The sequence below is a fragment of the Trichomonas vaginalis genome, chromosome IV (genome assembly GCF_026262505.1).
Source record: "Trichomonas vaginalis G3 chromosome IV, whole genome shotgun sequence".
Classification (NCBI taxonomy): domain Eukaryota; phylum Parabasalia; order Trichomonadida; family Trichomonadidae; genus Trichomonas; species Trichomonas vaginalis.
Window position 1 is genome coordinate 12,592,859 of NC_067206.1, and position 19,829 is coordinate 12,612,687.

At 30.1% G+C, this 19,829-nt stretch overlaps 11 protein-coding genes across 11 annotated transcripts, besides 6 other annotated features; 5 read left to right on the forward strand and 6 right to left on the reverse strand.

The window, feature by feature from the left end:
* Positions 1-406: part of a mobile genetic element that runs on past the window's edge.
* Positions 407-489: 83 nt separating this feature from the next.
* TVAGG3_0078800 (transcription-initiator DNA-binding domain ibd family) lies at positions 490-1,068 on the reverse strand (the record flags this gene model as incomplete). Its single annotated transcript, XM_001328860.1, has 1 exon — positions 490-1,068. The coding sequence occupies one exon, from the start codon at positions 1,066-1,068 to the stop codon at positions 490-492; it is 579 nt and encodes a 192-aa protein (XP_001328895.1).
* An 862-nt stretch (positions 1,069-1,930) lies between these two features.
* Positions 1,931-2,526, forward strand: TVAGG3_0078810 (ribosome assembly; the record flags this gene model as incomplete). The annotated part of the gene is made up of 1 exon (XM_001328861.1): positions 1,942-2,484. One exon carries the CDS (start codon positions 1,942-1,944, stop codon positions 2,482-2,484), a length of 543 nt encoding a protein of 180 aa, XP_001328896.1.
* A 55-nt stretch (positions 2,527-2,581) lies between these two features.
* Positions 2,582-3,247, reverse strand: TVAGG3_0078820 (uncharacterized protein; the record flags this gene model as incomplete). The annotated part of the gene is made up of 1 exon (XM_001328862.1): positions 2,582-3,247. One exon carries the CDS (start codon positions 3,245-3,247, stop codon positions 2,582-2,584), a length of 666 nt encoding a protein of 221 aa, XP_001328897.1.
* A 1,070-nt stretch (positions 3,248-4,317) lies between these two features.
* Positions 4,318-5,402, forward strand: TVAGG3_0078830 (ubiquitin protein ligase binding; the record flags this gene model as incomplete). Its single annotated transcript, XM_001328863.2, has 1 exon — positions 4,335-5,369. The coding sequence occupies one exon, from the start codon at positions 4,335-4,337 to the stop codon at positions 5,367-5,369; it is 1,035 nt and encodes a 344-aa protein (XP_001328898.1).
* Positions 5,403-5,654: 252 nt separating this feature from the next.
* TVAGG3_0078840 (phosphoglycolate phosphatase protein) lies at positions 5,655-6,522 on the forward strand (the record flags this gene model as incomplete). The annotated part of the gene is made up of 1 exon (XM_001328864.1): positions 5,660-6,472. The coding sequence occupies one exon, from the start codon at positions 5,660-5,662 to the stop codon at positions 6,470-6,472; it is 813 nt and encodes a 270-aa protein (XP_001328899.1).
* Positions 6,523-6,524: 2 nt separating this feature from the next.
* On the reverse strand, positions 6,525-7,089 carry TVAGG3_0078850 (uncharacterized protein; the record flags this gene model as incomplete). Its single annotated transcript, XM_001328865.2, has 1 exon — positions 6,544-7,089. One exon carries the CDS (start codon positions 7,087-7,089, stop codon positions 6,544-6,546), a length of 546 nt encoding a protein of 181 aa, XP_001328900.1.
* A 733-nt stretch (positions 7,090-7,822) lies between these two features.
* Positions 7,823-8,550, reverse strand: TVAGG3_0078860 (snRNA stem-loop binding; the record flags this gene model as incomplete). Its single annotated transcript, XM_001328866.2, has 1 exon — positions 7,823-8,539. One exon carries the CDS (start codon positions 8,537-8,539, stop codon positions 7,823-7,825), a length of 717 nt encoding a protein of 238 aa, XP_001328901.1.
* Positions 8,551-8,708: 158 nt separating this feature from the next.
* TVAGG3_0078870 (uncharacterized protein) lies at positions 8,709-9,275 on the reverse strand (the record flags this gene model as incomplete). Its single annotated transcript, XM_001328867.1, has 1 exon — positions 8,970-9,266. One exon carries the CDS (start codon positions 9,264-9,266, stop codon positions 8,970-8,972), a length of 297 nt encoding a protein of 98 aa, XP_001328902.1.
* A 105-nt stretch (positions 9,276-9,380) lies between these two features.
* Positions 9,381-11,080: a mobile genetic element.
* Positions 11,081-11,115: a terminal%2Cinverted (terminal inverted repeat of Kolobok-1_TV transposon ID:TVAGG3_0013400).
* Positions 11,081-14,569: a mobile genetic element.
* Positions 11,568-12,253, forward strand: TVAGG3_0078900 (uncharacterized protein; the record flags this gene model as incomplete). The annotated part of the gene is made up of 1 exon (XM_001328868.2): positions 11,568-12,253. A coding segment is annotated over one exon (686 nt), but the record flags the coding sequence as incomplete, so codon positions are not given.
* TVAGG3_0078910 (uncharacterized protein) lies at positions 12,270-14,048 on the forward strand (the record flags this gene model as incomplete). The annotated part of the gene is made up of 1 exon (XM_001328869.2): positions 12,270-14,048. One exon carries the CDS (start codon positions 12,270-12,272, stop codon positions 14,046-14,048), a length of 1,779 nt encoding a protein of 592 aa, XP_001328904.2.
* Positions 14,537-14,569: a terminal%2Cinverted (terminal inverted repeat of Kolobok-1_TV transposon ID:TVAGG3_0013400).
* A 523-nt stretch (positions 14,570-15,092) lies between these two features.
* On the reverse strand, positions 15,093-16,185 carry TVAGG3_0078920 (calcium ion binding; the record flags this gene model as incomplete). Its single annotated transcript, XM_001328870.1, has 1 exon — positions 15,510-16,082. The coding sequence occupies one exon, from the start codon at positions 16,080-16,082 to the stop codon at positions 15,510-15,512; it is 573 nt and encodes a 190-aa protein (XP_001328905.1).
* A 2,236-nt stretch (positions 16,186-18,421) lies between these two features.
* Positions 18,422-18,469: a mobile genetic element.
* Positions 18,470-19,829: the final 1,360 nt, after the last annotated feature.

The following is a 19,829-nucleotide window of genomic DNA, read 5'->3' on the forward strand; positions in this document are numbered from 1 at the left end:
GTTCGATTATGTATGTAGTAATTCCTCAATAAAGTGCCAAAACCCTATTAAAATATATGAACATTTTCAACATTTTAATGTTTTTATTTAAAAATTTGTTGGAATATGAGCTTCAAACAATTATTATGCAAATAAAAATAATTAAATATATGTATTTATTCGTATTACAACCGTAGTAAGTCGATTCTTCCTTTCTTCTACTGAGGTTTGAATTTGATTTCGAATTGTAAAGAGATTCAAAGGGAAAATACTAGCGGATAAAAACTACCTCCATGAAAGGGTCATAATGGAGTCAAGTTGTATTTTTTGATATTTTTTGCTTTTCGAGCCTAAATAGGTAGCCAAGATAATGCCTAAAAATAAGGTTCTAAATTCTGAAGTTTACATGATCCTCTCGTGTGCACCCTTAAAGAAAAAGCAAGGAAATGAAGAAAAGATAAATGAAAAAATATTTAATAAGATGAAAATCAAAATTGAAGAAATGCAGCATCACAATTTATATTCATCAGGCATATCACAGAATGATGTATCAAAAGTTTGAAACTCTTTAATGATATCTTCTGGGGGCGCTTCGAAAATGGGAAAAGCTCTGTTATGGAATTTTTCAAGCAATTCATTGTTGTTGCAGATGCGGATAGAGAACTTACAATATACTTCTTGGTAGCTATAGTTAAAGAACTCCGCAAGTTGAACGAATTTCGTTCCTCTTTGCATAAATAAATCTAAGTCAAGGCCTTGGATTACCTTATTGAGGTTATTTCTTCCTTTAGTATACAGTTCCAAGATTGTCGTAGGACATATTGCATAGTAATTGCAGGGAAGCCAAATAATGCCACATTTTAAGCATCTTCTTGGAATCAAAGAACCTTTAACGAAGCAATAGTCAAAAACTTTCTCCAAAAATGTAATGAATAGCTCCTTTTGGTTCTGACAACGACCTTTAATAAATAATGATTTCGTTTCCTTCTGAAGTTTAAGATATCCTTGAAGATCATCTTTCTTTTCACTTTCTGTTAGATGTTCACCCGATCGCCTAGACGTATATCTTCGGATGCTCTTGACTTGCATTAATTTTCTTCTTGTTGCTCTCTGATATTTACAAAAATTCTTTTTCAGAAGTATTCAAAATAAAATTTTTGCATTTTAATTGTAAAAACATGAATAATAATATAAGTTAAAAATTTGTTCAAAATTTTGGTTTAATTGAAATGGATCCCGGGGAATTTTGAGAGGTCATCTTTTTCGGGCTTGAAGAATGTTATTCTAATAATGTATCTAAAGACAATTTTGCCATTTCCATCTTTAGGTGATTTTAAAAAAGGGCGGTTTTGTCATTTCACCTTAATAAATGAATATTTGTTAATCGTTTTATATCTTGGCCACTTGTACTGACCTCAAATTTATCAGCTATGTTTGGTTTCGATGATTCTATAAAAATGGAAGAAAATTAAATTCAATGAAACTGCTTATAAATGGTCTGCAAAGTTAACCATCAGAATTTGGAATAGAAATGTTTGATCGAGCACAAAACGACAAGTTTATACCTCAAAACCGAAATCATTATTGAGAAGAATTATTAATGCCAACCATATGAGCTTGAATTATGGAGCCCGTACCATAATCAAACCGAAATATATTCGATAGGAGTTTTCAGTTATAATAGATAAAAAACTGAATTTGAAAAAAATCTGAAATCTTGACACTAGAACAATTTATTGTATAGAAAAGTTATACATTGACAGAGTGCATATATTGTGTAGCATAATGATTATTTATCGTAAATATTGAAGGATTGTTCTTCATTGTTTCCTTAAATAAGTTAGCTTATTTAAATCTTTATGGTCATATCTTTATATTCGGATTACTTAAAAGCTAAAATCTTCCTCAGAGAACTTTGTGACCTTTAGAAAATTTTTGTCGGCTTTGGACAAAAAAATATAAATGCGTCCACTTACACAGAAAGAAGCCCAAATTTTCTTCGAAAAGCTTTCTAAGTTCATTGGAGATAATGGCAAAGCCCTTATCGAGCGTGAGGATGGCACATGGATTTTTGCAATTCATAATAAGCGCGTATATTACATGAAAGAAGAACTCCTCAATCTTTGTAAACCATTTTCTTTCCCATTAATCCTTTCAGCAGGCATATGCATGGGCAAATTCACAAAAACAGGCAGATTTTTCTTACAGATTACAGCATTACCAATTATCGCTCCTTACGCTCAGTATAAAGTTTGGCTCAAACAGTCCGCAGAACTTGGTTTCTTGTATGGCCAGCATATTCTTAACGAAGGTATCGAAACAATGACTGAAGGCACACCAAAGAACGTTGGTGTTGTCGTTTACAATCATAATAACTTACCAATTGGTCTTGGTGTTGCTTTACAGGATTCTGTTCAACGCCGTTTGGCATCACCAACAATTATGGTAGTAGCACGCCAAGCAGATCTTGGTGAGTACCTTAGATCCGAATCTAATATTGCATAAAGTATATATAGAGTTTGATTTTATAATGATTTTATAAAAGGTTTATTTATTTATTAAATTTCAAAAAAACAAAATAATTTTTTAATTAACAATAGTATTACTCGGCATCTTCCTTTGGAGGCTCTGTAGAATCTTCGAAAATAATAATTCTATCCCTTATTTCCAAATATAAGGCAGAGTAACGAGCGAAAATGAACAAATTAACTAGGTATCCGAAGCATGATGATGTGTTAATTATAGAAGCATCTGTACATCCAAAAGAAATGTGAGAATAAATTAAATGAATGATAACAAGGAAAAGAAGAGAGCAATCTATAAGCCAAAATGCAGTAGATGGTGTGTAGAAGCATTTGTCGTTTGATAAATCAAGTAATAAAAAGTAGATAACCATCGAAATTAAAAACGCAGAATAAAGAATTGTATTAAGTACTTGAAAATGTTGAAAATCAAATATCGTGAGAGCAAGAATTGAAAAATTAGATGTCATATTAATTACTGTTAGAATGTTTTTGAAAATTGATTTCGGAATAATTGGGGCTCTTTCAAAGACGCCCAAAGTAAATTCTAAACCTTTGTAGTTGGCAATAAAGAAGCCAAACGCAACTACAATGAATAAAATCGGATAGATTGACGTACTTATTAGAATTTGCGGTGGATAATAAACGCCTTCCCATGTTTTTAAGGAAGAGAGCCTCAATAATGGTGGTACTCCTGTTGCCAATATTGGGGCTAATCCGCCGGCACCAAAATATATCAAACTCATAATTTCAAATAAAAGTGACAAGAAATAGGAAGTTATATGAGCGAAATTCGGCATCAATTTGACATATTCACACTTTGAATGAATGAGAATATTGGAGAGCTTGTTGATCCTTTTCTGTATTTGAGATAAATAGAAACATTAACGAAAATTGAAAAAATTGAATTCAAATATCAATGAATAAATTATGAGTGATCAGTTTCGTTATGCCTAAATACGTGAATTCTCATCACCTTGAGATGAATAAGGTTAGAAATATGTGAGATCATCATCGAATGTAAGCTTATTATAATATGACTTTAAACTTGCTTTAAAAATGAGATTTTTCTGTCAGTTTAGGCAAAATCTGGGAATAATTTGTTTCAATGCTCTAGTTTGAAAACAAATTTTTTAATTTGAATGAATATGGGTAAAATTTTGATGAAATTGTCAATATTTGTCCACATCATATATTATTTTGTTATGTATATTTTCCAAAAAAATTATGAATTTTAAAAAATAAAGATAAAAATTGTTAGAATTATTATTAAAAAGAAGAAAATAAAATATTTTTGGAAAATTTCAAATGTACAAATATAACTTATATTATAAGTTAAATAAATTTTATCATCAAATTCTTATTTTTCTTGTTTATTCATGAAATTTCGATTCCGATTTACATCATAGAGTGGATATGTTACAATTACATATAGCTACTCATATTTACTATATATATGAGAAACTAAATGAGATGAATTGCAATGTATTTATCAAATTCCACAAATCGAATTCATCCATATTCATACCAAAGCTATATTTTATGTAAAGATATATTTTAATAACTACTATATTGCTCAAAAAGTCTGATTATGGTCAGTACATTTAACGAGATAACGAGATAAGATTATTTTAGATAATTAGCCTGATAGATAATTTTTAATCGTTTTCGATTCAAATTTCTTGTTGAAATTCAAATTCAAAAAAAAATCCAAAAGAAACATGAAAAATATATTCAGAATTGGAAGTGCCGAATGTTCCTTGCACTCAGTCCAAGCAGCTAAATGAAAATTTTTCGAAAAGTGAATGCAAACAAACAAATTTTTATCATAAAATGAGTTTCAATGCTAATAACACTACTATCAAGAGACTTCTCTCAGAAATGAGGAAGCTTCAATCCGAACCAGATCCATCATTTGTAGCAGGACCAGTTTCGGATGATGATCTCTTTGTTTGGCATTTTACAATTAAGGGAACTCCTGATTCTCCATTTCAAGGAGGCATCTACCATGGAAAAATAGTTTTCCCACATAATTATCCTATTACTCCACCAGATATTTACTTCTTTACTCCAAATGGAAGATTTGAAACTAACAAGAAACTTTGCTTATCATTCACTTCTTACCATCCAGAATCCTGGAATCCAGGTTGGGATGTTAGAACAGTTCTTACATCAGTTATCGCTTTCATGCCAACAAAAGCTGAAGGTGCTATCGGCGGCTACGACGCTCCTGATGCTGATCGCAAGAAACTCGCTATAGAGAGCCGTTCTTGGAAGTGCAAGGAATGCAGCCTTCACTTGGATCCAGATGATTTACCAACTGATAAACCAGTTGAAGAGAAACCTGCGGAAAACCAAGAAGTAACAGATGAAAATACTCATCAAGAAGAAGCGCAACCAGTTGAAACACCAGTAAATACAGAACCAGAACAACCAGAAATCAAAGAGGAAGTTGAAGCTCCACATGTAGAAGAAACAAATACCGAAGACCAAACCGCTACAGAAGAACAAAATGTTGATGAAGGAAAACTCGAAAATAATCAAATTACGGAAAATGAACCTCAAAAATTGGAAGAAATTCCAGAAGATGAGGGCAAAGTCGAACTAGATTTCGCACAGCTTGCTGACGCAAATGAAGAAGCACCACAACCCCATGCAGAAGAACAAAATCAACCAAATCCAGTAAAGCCTGCACAGGAAAAGCAAGAAAATGCAGACGGAATTAATTTCGAGACCCTTAAGTCGGGAACAATCAGTAAGAAAGGTTCATTTTACCCTTGCCTCGATATCCCAATCTTAATTGTCTTTATATTGATGATTTTCTTAATTCTCAACTCTTACTCCAAGCATAATTTGTTACAATTCTAATGTTTTAATTCAATATCGAATTTATTACTAAAAAAAAACCTTTTGTTTTTCTTCAATAACTGATGATTTCATTCTTTTTAAGATATACATTTTATAACTCAACAATTCATTCCTTTGATTTCAATTTGATTTTGAAATCTTCATCAAATCGATCTCATTTGAAAGGGACTGCAACAATTACCATATCTTAGAAGCGTATATGACCATTATAGAATAATTGGCTTCATCTCTTTCAAATTTCAAAAATTTTGTAAATTTTTGATCGGTATTGTAAACTCTCAAGATTTTTGATGTCTGACTTGATTATTGACATACAAGGTGTTATTTTCAATGGTGATGAATTAATAAATGGCGCCAAAGAATTCATTGATCATTTAATTTCCGAGAAAAAGCATATATTACTCGTTTCAAATTCAACTCGTCTTACAACAAAACAGACATTGGCTAAACTTACATCAGCTGGAATCAACATTCCAGAATCTAATGTAATCACCGGCGAAAAGATTCTTATTAATGCATTAAAACATGAAAATGTCAAACACATATTATTATTAGGTACAGATGAGCTTTGCGCTGAAGTATTAGCAGCAGGCATCCAAGTTGATAAGAGCACAGCTCTTCCTTCATCTCATTCCGAACTTTATAAACTCAATGACAAAGTTGATGCAGTTGTCGTTGCAGAAGACCTTTCATACAATTATGCACATGCTTCTATTGTTGCACGCTACGTATTAGAGAACAAAGCTAAGTTCTTCTGTTTAGGATTCGATAGAATCTTTCCAGGAGGCGGAAAGAACTTCATTCCAGGCGCTCTTACATTATCTGCCCCAGCAGAAACAGCATCATACGTTGCTCCAGCTATAATTGGAAAGCCAAACGTTGATTCTTTCATTAATTTGATTCCAAACCACAAAACAACTAAATATGTTGTTATTGGTGATAATACAGAGACTGATATTGCATTTGCCAATAAGTTAGGATGGAAATCTGTCTTAGTTTACTCAGGAGTTACATCTAAATCAGATTCTGTCAAAGAAGAGAACAAACCAACACTTGCTGTTGATAATTTATCAGAATTGACAACCAAATTGGCTACTTTATAATTTTTATATAATTTTCTATCTTTTTTTTAAATAAAATTTGAAATTAAAACAACTTTACATATTTTATTATATTACTTGGCAAGGAATTTATCATATATAGCGCGCGACATAGCAACACTTGATTCTGGCCTTAAAGGCCCAATAATTTCTTTCATCTGTTCCTTAACATCTTTTTCAATGCATTTAGGTATTTGATCTGATACAAGGTTTTCGAAATAAATATCTGGATGAATTCCTGGGATCTGATTAAATAAAAGCCAAATTGCAGAGAATAAAGAGACTTCTTTCCCAGTAATTCCGAATAAAGCCATTGCTTTGTTTAATTCTGCTTGAACACAATCGTTTGTAAACAGTAAATCGAAAATAATATAAACGATAACGAACTTATATTCAGGTTTGAAATTATCCTGCATGCACGTATGACAGATTTCCATAAATAAAGTAAATGTTAATCCGATTTCATCATAATCCTCGTCGCCTTTGAAAAATCCAACTTCTTCTAAGGATTTTATTACAAGATCATGAAGTGGAATTGGCTGATAGTCTGTTGTTATCCTTTCTAAACAGGAAACCCAGGCTTTTGCAAGTTCAAACGTACCTTCATATAATTCCACCATTTTTTAATTTTTTTGTAAAATTTTGAAAATTGGATTTCTTCTGTTCTTGCTGATATTTGAGATATGTTTAGAGGCAAAAATCCGATATAATAGTTATCAAGTCTTTATGAAAATATCAAATCATCAAATTGCTTTTAATTATTTTAATATTTTAGTCATATTTTCATCAAAATTCATTTTTAATATCATTTAAGATTGTTTGAGAATGGAAAATTTTGTTCCATTGTTATTTGGAAACTAGCTATGCCATATCAAATCAGTCCAAAAAGAAAAATTAAAACAAAATATTATCAAATCTCAAATTTTATAAGATAACATTAATTTAAACGAATATTCCCAATAAGCTTAAGAAGGACATGAGCAAAATCTACATTTTAAAAATTTATTTTTATTCCGAAATTAATTAAGAATACACAAGATAGTGTCTAAGTGACATATGAATAAAAATGCTTAAGTTTAGTATAACTTTATATATAAGTTGATGTTTCAACTAAATTGAACAATACATTGAGATTTTTTTTTGGATTTGTTTTAAAAGCATAACTATATTAACAGCAGAATTCCATTAGTATGTTAAGTATAATACTATGCGTTCATGCAAAAATATGCATTCAAATATGGATTGAATGGAATTTTCATTGGTATCATTAAAACTATTACAATGTTCCATATTGTAGTTCTATGGGATATCATTATGGTCGATTGTGGAGAAAGAATTGGTAAATTATTTTTGTTATTTCGAAAATTGAATTGTTAAATGATGATTTTCAATTTCAAATCCATTTAACTCTTGTATAGCCACAGCAGACTGCTCTTCTGTCTTGTATTCAACAAAAGCGATTGTCTGCTTTCCAGGTAAAGTACGAACTTCGACAAACCCAGGAAACTGACCAAATAGGAAATCAAGAACTGCTTTGTCTGTATTTTCTGGAATATTTTGAATGAAAAGGATTTTGTTTGGTGCTTGAAGTGTAACCTTTGGTGTTTCTTCGACAATTTCTTGAGAAATCTTCTGAACAAGAGGTCTAACCATTTCAGTAACCTCTTCATCATCACCACCCATGTCAATATCCCAGTGATAAGGAATTGGTCCAGTAGTTAATTTTCGTACTTCATTATCTTGAATTATTTCCTTTCTTCTACCATAAGAATTGTATGTACCATTGAGTTTTAGAGTGTTTATGTTCCGTTTTTTAGCAAATTGAATACTAATTGGAGTGGAAAATATGTAAATTCCGTTTAAATCCCGTTTTGCATTAATTGCACTTTCTATATTTTGATATGTAACCCATGCCTGTCCGCGTTTTTTAATTGCCTTGCTTGCTGATATATCAATTATTTGTCCATATGGTGAAAAGTAGGCAAATACGTGCAAGATTAATTGATTAATGCTGACATTATCATTGATCCTTTTAATATATAAAGTATTTGAAACTTGCTCTGTTGACATTTGAAACTTCAGAAAAATTCAATTTGAAAAAATGAACATTCGAAGGTTTTGCTTATAAGTATCATCATACAGACAGAATAAATTATTGGAATTTTATAATCTATTGATGAAAATCTAAAAAACAAAAAATTTATCTAAAATAGAAAGAACAAAACTTTATATTACATGGTAAAAAATAACCGCAAAAACAACATATAAATATATGAAGCCGATACAGGCTTATAATTGAAGGACAACAATAGGATATGTAATAAAGCCGAACCAACATCCCAAAACGGATAAACATATGTAACAATATTAGGCCAAGTGACTAAGAAGGTAACCAACCATGGTGAACTGTTAATCCGGTAAATAATTATATATTAACGGTAGATAACTAAAGAGCTCATTTTCGATGGTAACACTAAATAGAGCTAACATCTAACAACCTTCATGGCATAGCCTCAGTTGATATATCTGTAATGTCATCAACATTATTTTGCTTTAAGGCTTTTTGGTATACATCCCAGAAGACCACCATTACTAATGATGACATGAGGGTTCCAACAATCGAAACAACCGTACAGACAGTTGCTGGTAGGACGTTAGAGAAGGTAGAAATTCCGAGAAGAACAAAACCAATGCAAATTATAGCGTAGATATATATCCATGGGTTACGTAAGTACGGGTCCTTCTTCTCTTCATTCTCAACGTATGATCGAACGAAGGCCTCGTAGTTCTGGTTCATCTAATGAAAAAAATATTTTTTTCCCTAAAAATAATCAGAACTTATTCAATTAGCGATCATTTCAATTTCAAATGATCCAAATTTTGTTTGAGTTTTATCTAAAAATTAATTATAGGGGAGAAGCTTCCTAAACTTTTTAATCCCATAAATATGGTCATTATCTGGAATAAAGAGTTAAGCGTCATATGTCACTTTTTGTACTAAGGAAACATCGACTTTATGCGTTATGACTTTTCGATGAGGAAACAAGTGTTCACGTATTATAAACTTCCTTATTCCAATAAACCGACCCTAAACATAATTAATTCTAAGCATGATAATGGTCTCTTTTCTATGATAACCAAATCAATTTGGTTATCATAGTAAAGCACCAAAAACTGGAATAGGAATAACCGCACTTAAACAGGAATAGGCAGTGTGGAAACTAGAGAAGACTCAACTGATTTTTTAAGCAACTCTTCTTGCCGATTCAAATCTGCTTTGCTAATCATTGTATATTACTATATTCTGATTAGGATACTTTAACGCTTGATGCATGCACATCATTCTTTTAGCTGATTTCTAAAATACAATCTTCTATTAACTTTGAAATTTCTTCAAAAGTTATAGTAATTCCATAGTTCATTCGTAAAATGTTATTAAATAGCTCTGACTATTCCTTTGCACGCAAAATGAGGTAGTATTTTTTGAATTTTTTACTCAAAATAAAACAAAATCTACCCAATTTTATACCACTAAAGCCTATATTGACACACACATATATAAATCTCTATTGTTATAAGATAAATTTGAAAAAATAAATTTTTTTCCTAAAATGTAAAATTATACTTGTATTCAAAGAAAGTAGATCGTTTATAAGGAAGGTATTATATATTTGGGGAGAAAATCCCTTACAATATACAAAAATATGAAAGAATATTCAATCATCAGGAAAGAGCTTAGTACTAACCATTTGTGAGACGTTCATATAATATCTTTTTCCTTTTTGGGGTTTTTAATCGGATTATCCATTTCCCTGCATTGACTTTAATTCATTCTTGATGATCTGAGTATACATGATCATTATCGAACGTTTGCCATACTCTTCCACAGTTAATGATTGCTGAAAAATGAATAGTACTGAATAACAGCTGGAATTTCATAAGTATTTTGCGTATTTATACTGATTTAAACATGAAATACTCATACAAAATGCAAAGTTTTTAAAAACAATCAATAAAAGATTTTAAATTAGATAAAATATCATATGTCACTTCTTTTTTCATCTGGATAATAAAATTGATAAATTTTTTTCTAATTAAAGATAAAGATGCATTTATAGTAGTAGAAAATTAATTTCTAGACTAAAGCTTGTTTATTGTCACCGTTTTAAGTCTAAATTTATAGGAAATGGTTATTTTATTATGCATTAAAAGTTCTTCTATAAAATTAACATTAAAATCATCTTTCGCCTAAGAGTAATAACAAGGTTATGCAAATTTTATTGAAAATAGTACGAGAATTTTGTTTGAAAATATAATATGGTTAAAAATAGGGAATGGATGTATGAATGTTCCATATTTATTTTATCCGAGTTGCTTCATGATTCCATATTGCCGATTCCTATTCCAGTTTTTGGTGCTTTACTATGATAACCAAATTGATTTGGTTATCATAGAAAAGAGACCATTATCATGCTTAGAATTAATTATGTTTAGGGTCGGTTTATTGGAATAAGGAAGTTTATAATACGTGAACACTTGTTTCCTCATCGAAAAGTCATAACGCATAAAGTCGATGTTTCCTTAGTACAAAAAGTGACATATGACGCTTAAGGGTGCCCTATAGACGATAGACCACCCTCAGAAAAGCACTTTTAAGGTTATTTCTGTTAAGCTTTTATCTCGTTCAAGAGAGAGATTTTTTGAACTTTACCATATCATAATGCTTAGTTATATTATGACCAATCTCTACGATTTTGAAGATTTAAATTACGTTGAGAATTCATCGATTTTGTAATTTTTTGATTTTATTTCGAGTTTTTTTGATTTTTTCAAAAAAATAAAAAAGAAAGAAAATAAGGAAGGCATATAGTGTTTTCATTAAAAACAATTATTACAGTAAACAATGTCGCCAATTATTGGTTTTTTGAAATAATAAATTTGAAAAATGAAATATTGAGCATATATTCTACCCAATATCAATTGACTGATTAAATACAATATATATCTTTGCTTTATTCACTTTGATTACTTTTGTATTAAAAAAACCGTAAAATTTGGCGGGATTTTAGCTCTTCCTATGGAGTATTCTATTCCAATCATGGAAGGATACACAATTGAAGATATATTAATAACATATAAAGCTGATGACTGCCAAAAAAGGGTCTATCATCGAACTGTTTATTCAAATAAGAAACCTTTTTCGCATTTCATTAATCTAAACCAGCTTAATTCAAAACAAGATCATTCACAATCAAATGTTAAGGAAGAAACAATATTCAACGTCAAATTTAAGCCTGGAGTTCCGTATAGTGACGTTGTCAAGAATCTTCATACTTACATTTCTCTTATATCTGGTGCAGGATTTTCAAAACACATCGAATTGACATCACTCCTAAACTTTCATTGCCCAACAGAAACTACATTACTTGCGCATCTAAAGAGCATATTGCCAGATCTTGAGAAAGTTGCAACAGCAAGTTGTGAAGCTAATATACAAGAAATTCTTAAACATGATTCAGAATACAAATTTAATGTTTCATTAGATTGCGCATGGAGTTCTAAGCGCGATGCTTTACATGCCGTCATTACGCTTATAGATATAAATACAAACAAAATATTAGATTTTAGAATAGTTTCAAGGCATCCAGAATTAATAAAATTCAAAAGTCCCAAAATTTTGGTTGAACCAAAAATTTCACCAGGATTAATGGAAAGCTATGCATTACGTGATATGTTGAAATCTGATTTATGGAAAAAAATAAAAGTTTTTTGTTCAGATGGTGATGTTAAAGATTCAACAATGATAGAGAATTCTGGTGCACAATTATCACATGTAAGAGATCCAAATCATGTGATAAAATCAGCATTTTCAAAAATTGTCACTAAATATCCTAAATTTGAAAAAATATTTAGGATCCTTTTTGCATGCCCAACATTAAAACCAGAGCAAAAGGTTCAGAGATGGATGGGATTAATTAATAGATATCCAGGAGAATCACCAGAGCATATCGAAAAAAGAGAAATTATTACAAATATTGCTCCATTGTTTCTAAGAATCAGCAAACAATATCATACAAATTTCAACGAAGCTTTCAATTCATTGAAAGCCCATTTAGTCCCAAAAAATCTTCGTTGGATTATTGGATTTCCAGCCAGAATTTTTGTTTCTGTATTTGCGTATAATGAAGACAATTGGAAGACAAAACTAAGAAGATTAATGGGTATAGATGATTCTTATTTTGATGAAGATATTTTACAAGTTATATTAAATTTCGAAAATAAATCCGATTATGACCATATCAGAAGAACTTCGGAAAACTACAGAAATCATAACAGATGCGTTCATTACATTCCAGATGAAATTGACCCAGAATTCGCTGACTTAGTTCCTCATAAACCGTCAAAAGATGGATCCAGATCCGAAAAAATTGAATACACTGACGATGAGGATCCGCCAGCGGATGAAGAACCGTCAGAATCTGAAAATCTTTCACTTCCAACAGATTATCCAAAATTCAACAAAAAATCTATATTTGGTTCCGATATCAAAGTACCACCAGATTGGAAAAGGTTTTCATTTTTCTTCAAGGCGAAGGAAATTCCAGATGATCCTCAAGAATTCCAAAATTTATTATCCAAATTTAAACAAGATCTTTATAATACGTACTCGTCTTTAATTCGTATTAATGAAGAAAACATCTCGGCTGTTGCAGTTTACGATTCTCAGCAAGCAAAAGAAATTATGAATTCAGCTTTTACTGATTTTCATAACTTTGAGAAAATTAAGATAAACGCAATCAATTATCTTAACGTCCTCAGCCACAATCCACCATCTCTTGAAATGATAGCAGATTTTCATCCTGATTTGATACAACTTCCACAGACACTCAGAAAAACTCATGATAAGCCTAAAAAACAAAAGCTTGGTATCAAGCTTGGAAAAAATCTCAGTTTTCTTGCCGTTATTGTTCAACTTATTACATTTCGACCATTAATGCACAAACTATTTGACGAATTATTCTCTAATCCCAATGAGCAACAGTTAATATACAAAGAAATATTATCGCTCACAAATCGGAACTTTTCGGAAAATGCAGATGTTACTTATCTGTATCACCTGTACTCGAAACGGCAAAAGATACATCAAGCTGATCCAATTGATGCTTTCAAACAATTACAAGAATCGCTTGCATGTGAAGCTAGGCAACTAGATCTTATTGATTATTTCAAAAAATTCTGCTGGGGATTTACAGATAAAATTGACATTCCTCTTGTTAATAATAACGAACTTCAAGTTACTCCTACTTTTTCAGATTATCTTTTTATTGATGTTGCTGGTTTTACGTTTCCATTGGATGATTACACATGGAATAACAATCCAGCTGTAAAATCCAAACTAGTAGCCATAATAACTTATCACAGTCGACAATATAATATTATTATTTTGGACGAAAACATCAATTCATGGATTCTCTTTTGTAATACCAAAATATCTTACATTCGTGATGAGGAATTGGCGAATAATTTAAACAAAGGCGCATATAATACACCGAAATATTTGATTTTCAAAAAAATTTAGGTTTTTCAAAAATTAAATCTTTCATTTGTAATGTATGAATAAAATGTATGTATTTGATATAATTGATACATTCGAAATTTTTATTCTGAAAAAAATAATAAACAATTTTTGGCTTTTGTGATCTGATAATCTGTAAGAATAAATACCGACAAATTTTATTAATATTCATCGTAAAAGTATTCGGCTCTTGATGTAAATAAGGAATATTTTTTTTCAAAAGTTGCTTTTGAAGACTCTTTTATCAAGTAGCTGCATTTATTCATTGATAAGAAAGTATGCTGTACCAAAAATCGATAATTCACCACATTAACGACCAATTTTGTTTTGCATTTCGACAAAAAAGCTCCTTTTATATAACATTACTGGGCGAAAATTAGAGTATCTACGATGACAAAACAAAATACATCAACTTGATTTTTTACCGAGAAAAATGTTTTTGGAGGTACCAAAATAGGTCTCGAAAAGCATTGGTTTTATTTAAGGTTATTTTTTCTGAGGGGGCTATCGTCTATAGGGCACCCTTAACTCTTTATTCCAGATAATGACCATATTTATGGGATTAAAAAGTTTAGGAAGCTTCTCCCCATACACTAGTAGGGTGATAACAATGGTTGTGTGAAAAATTCAATAAGATCCAAATTTTTCTGAGCCATGATAAATTTTTTTGTAAAAATTATTATCAACTGAGAATCACCGAAGGTTTGGCGAAACTCAATAGATTTCGGAATGATAGGATACAAAGCACATGCCAATTCAGCAATCATGTATAAAATTTCGTAAATTCATTTTCAATTTGAAATGAGTCGCACAACCTTCAGGGATAAATGCACGCCCGCAATTTAGTTACATTCCAAGTATCTGTATGCGGTGCATGATTTCTTTCTTCTGGCAATATTTTGATCAAAAATCCAGAGATTCTTTTGGCAAAATTATTTAATTTCAAAAACACGCAGTTCCAATCACTTTCCATCATGCAGTATATATCATACTATTGTTAATAAGTGAAGAGCTTGCATAAATTTAATTTCCAAAAATCATCCCGTGTAAATATCTCAATTTACCTCAATTTTTTTTATTTATCGGAAAGAATTTTAGATATTCGTCTTGAAGATAATATGCATATGGACACCTATACAGCAATGCAATATACAAAGAGATAAAACCAAATTTAGGAAAGAATATAAATAAAAAGCTTGTTCATTTTAAAAATAACAAATTCAACTTCAAATCAATAATTTTATTCTGTCCCTTGCAACTGTAATCGAATGAAATATCAGTGGTAAACCAATTATTATGATTGAATGGTTCTAAACCTGTTAATAGACCTCGGTAGAAAAAAGAAATGCATTACTTGCAAATAATGATTTGGAGCAAGGTAGAAATCTAAATAGAAGAATATTTTAAAAGATAGAAAAGTTTATTATACAAATAAATACAAAAATTTATCTCAGTTCATTCAATTCACTTGAATAATGCACTGAGATCTAAATCAAAGCTTTCAATAACACCAGGAGCATTAGAAACCATCTTATAAAACTCATCATAGGAAAGTTCTCCGCAACTGTTCTTTGAGTATTCCTTGACGAGTTGATTTGCAAGTAGATCTACCTTGGCTTCTTCGAAATCTATAAGATTGTTATTCTTTAATGAGATTTTGATAACTTTCAAAATTTCATCCTTCGAAACCATTCCACTTCCATCACTATCATATGCCTTGAAGCACATTTTAACTTTTTGTTTGAATGGAGCATCTGGATGGAAGCAGCTAAGTCCTTTGACAAATTCAATGAAATTGAGTTTGCCAGAACCATCAGAATCGACTATTTTGTAGATAATTTCGCCAATCTCGGGATTTTCTATATGTAATGCTTCGCAGAACATCTTAGAATCGATGTTATATTTGATATTCAGCTTTCGGAATATGTTTGCAAGGATATGAACTTCTTTTTCAGTGAAGTAGCAGCTTTCACTGATCTTGATAGCTTCATTATCACTGATAAATCCTTTATTAACAGCACTCTGGACAAGACCCATTGAGAAAAATGAAGAATTTTCGGTGAAAAAAATTCTGAACTTTGATTGAAAACTGGTCAAAGTTCTACAATAGGTATAAATTGTTTTTTTAAAAGAAAATTTTACATGATAGTAAACAATTTTAGCCAAATTTTTGAAACGGATTTTGGTCTGAAATTTTATGATGAATTAGAAAACATGTAGGAAATAAAGCAAGAATATAAACAATCATTAGCCATTTTTGAAAAACATCAATCTAGATTTTTGAATGGGATGATTCAAATTTTTGTGAGAACTTTTCACAGCAGAGGTAGGGCAACGATAGAAAATTTTTGGAAAAAAAGTTCGGAGATCTTAAACGTATCATATTCCCTGCATGGTTTGGTATCTTCCGCCATGCGTTGTGCCAAACATATTGACACTTTCCAATAATTAATTTATGGTATGAGTCACAGAGTTAGATTATAAAAAGAAAGTAAATAATTGCAATTAGAAATCATATATGTTGGAAATCAAATGTTGATGAGCAGAAACCTTTTACTCATCATAAAAGAGATAAATCACTAAAGATTTGTATACATTAAAATTTGATATTTGGTGCTCGAAAACTGTCTGATGGGACTCCTCCAAAATGAACCAATCTATCGCTGAGGACCAAATTAGATGATGTGGATGGTGTATTCTCTAATTCTAACTTAGGAAGAATGGGAACAAAACGAATGACGACAACAACATGTCAAACATAGATTAAATATCTATGAATCAATAAAGTATACGTGCATTGAAGGTGATAACGATCACTTGAGGCTTATAACTCTTTGACTAAATTACGCAATAATTAAATATAATCATTTTTATATTTTTATACTGATAGTAATTAATATACTATCCTGCTTAATAAATGGTATGATCAAATTTGTTTGAAAATTTAATTATGTATATGAAACTATGTCTTCTATATAAAAATCAAAATTTCTAACGAACCTAGATTGAACCTTTATGAAAATCTATCATTTTTGTTAATTGAGTTAATATGAATCTTTTACATATGTATATATAGCATTGATAGCTTATATAATCATGGTTTATTCCATATTAACATATTTTTCAGTTAAATTTGTTAATAATATCATGTAACAAATTAATTCAAGATTAGAATGTCTACAAAATGCTAACAAATAAGAACAAAATACGATTTCTCGACTTAAATTTTAATATGGAGTAGTTTTTCGTTTAAATCTAATTAAAAATGAATAAAAACTTATCTTGTACTATTTTCATTCAAAGATTTTAATAATGTAAATCATGCATTTTCATAATTCAGTACAGTTCTTTTAGAATTAAAGTTGATGAGGATGATATTTGTGATTTAAAATAATTTGTTAATGTTCACCTTTTATTCATCACCTTGTGGTATGCCCTAAAGCAATAGCATTATCAATTCTGCTGAATTGATCAACTCAAAATTCCAAAAAAAATTCAAAATTTCAAAAATGAAATTAAACAATTTGAATTTTCACATGAAAAAATCAATTTCGAAAAAAATTTGGAAAATCAAAGTATTTGATAATTAGTCAAATAATCAATTTACATCGTTTTTACTCATAAAAAACAACTAATTTTTGATTTTGATATCATATTTGATAAATACTCATTCCAGAGTTGACGTAATGTATTAATTATTGTTAGAGATATTGCTTTCGCAGCAAAATTCTTATTTCATGAAAGAAAAAAAAAATGATTTTATTCCAACAAAAACAAGTAAACAGATGAATGGAAACGTACTATATTTTCATAAATGTAGTAATCAGCGTGTCAGCTTTTGTTTATCATGTTCGAGTCAAAATGTATTAACTTGTAATAAGAAATATTCGAAGATTATATGAAGTATTGAGCATTCTTTGTAGAAATATTTGTAATTCATTACTAACATATATAATAAAGTTGTTTTTTTTTCCTTATTGCAATAATTTTGTCTGATTTTAATAACTTTTCATGTATACGAGTTGTGTGAATATGCATCATAATATGCGTAAATATACTTATTTGCGACGAATAATGTGGTTGCATAATGGAGGTGCTAAATTTTGATTTTTAATATGGGGCTTTGGTATGTATAATCATGTTCTTATCTCAACGTAGGAGTATTGGTGCAATATGATTAAAATTTACGAGGTTGATCTTAAATTGAATAATTCTGGAGTATAAATCACAATGCAGCTAATTCTATGTTAAAGATAGATACAGATTGTAGTAATCAATTAGGGAGTACAAATTCATTCTTTCATTTCTGTCGTATTGAGCAGAAAGGAAGAGATCATAACCCTAGGAAAAAAAGCCCAAATTTGTCACTTTTCATAGTACGTTAAACTCAATTCGCTCGGCGAATGCCGAGCACACGTACTCATCATTCAACATAATATTCTCATTCTTTGGTTATTATAGTGCCAGACAACACAAGATTTCAAAGAATTACTTGAGTTTTCAATTAATCTTAATCCGATTTTAGATTTATCGAGAACTCCATCATCACAATCACATACTTCAGTGCGGTAACTACAATTATCCATATACAGAAGGAAGTTCTTTTCGAACAACTCATTTGGAGTCTGTTTTGGAAAGAACTTCTTTCTGTCCGACTTAATTTCATAGTTCCTGATCAACCAAAAGACAGAAACCACACACTATCTACTTAGGAAAGGAGTTCTTTCTAAATCTTCCTTAAATTGAGATTTTACGAGAGATAACCCTTCTATTGCACTTAAAAATGAACATTTTGATATCTTTAGTATCACACATGGTCATATATAGTATTTCATCTACATGAATACATTCATCTTTCGAAGTCTCTCATTAAATGGGAGGCTTCGAAAGATGAATCGTTTTATTCATACAACTTTAAATCTCGAACACATTTAGAGAGTGAGTATATCATTTTATTCTTGTTTTGAGTTTATTCTGATTCAAAATTGCAGTGAAAACAGAAGTTCACACATCATATCTGAATGTGAGCTCATCTATACTTATACGATCTCAATACCTCCACTCTAAGCATAAGAGGTGAAGTTATATAAAAATTATCAGATGCGTTGAAGTCTCAAAAGTATTGCCTAAATGCTTGTTTCATATTTGTCCAAGTAGTTTCAATGAATAAATGTATTGTTTTTTATAATTTCGATTTATTTTTAGAAAATATTCAATATAAACCTTTATTGTGTTATTTACATCTCATAAATTCTCTGTCTAAATCATATAAAAGCGCGTTTTACCCCTATGAATCAAGAAATTCATTCAATATTCATGGTATATTTATTAAATTTATACGATTTACTAATAATCAATATTATATCCTCATAAATAGCAATATATTTTGGTAATCTATGATAATCATATACAATATTTGAAATCAAATTTTCATTAGTTTAGGTTCCTTGTTAATAGTAAACCATTATATTTATTACTAATAATAAAATCTATGTGTCGTATTGAAATTCAATAAAATTACTTATTCGGTCCAAAAAAACAAATTAGATAAAATTTTTCTTTTTTTATGTAATTTTTGTTTTTCATTTTTCTCAAGATCCTAAGTTATGTTCTAACTTTTGACATCATATCCTATCATGCTAGGCTATATATTATAGCATATCCAAAAGGCAAGGAAATCTATCAGAGAAGCCTTTTTGACCTATCGTTGCCCTACCTCTTTCACAGCAATTTTTTACATTAATATATAATTTCGTTATGTATCAAGTCTTTTTCAAAATAAAT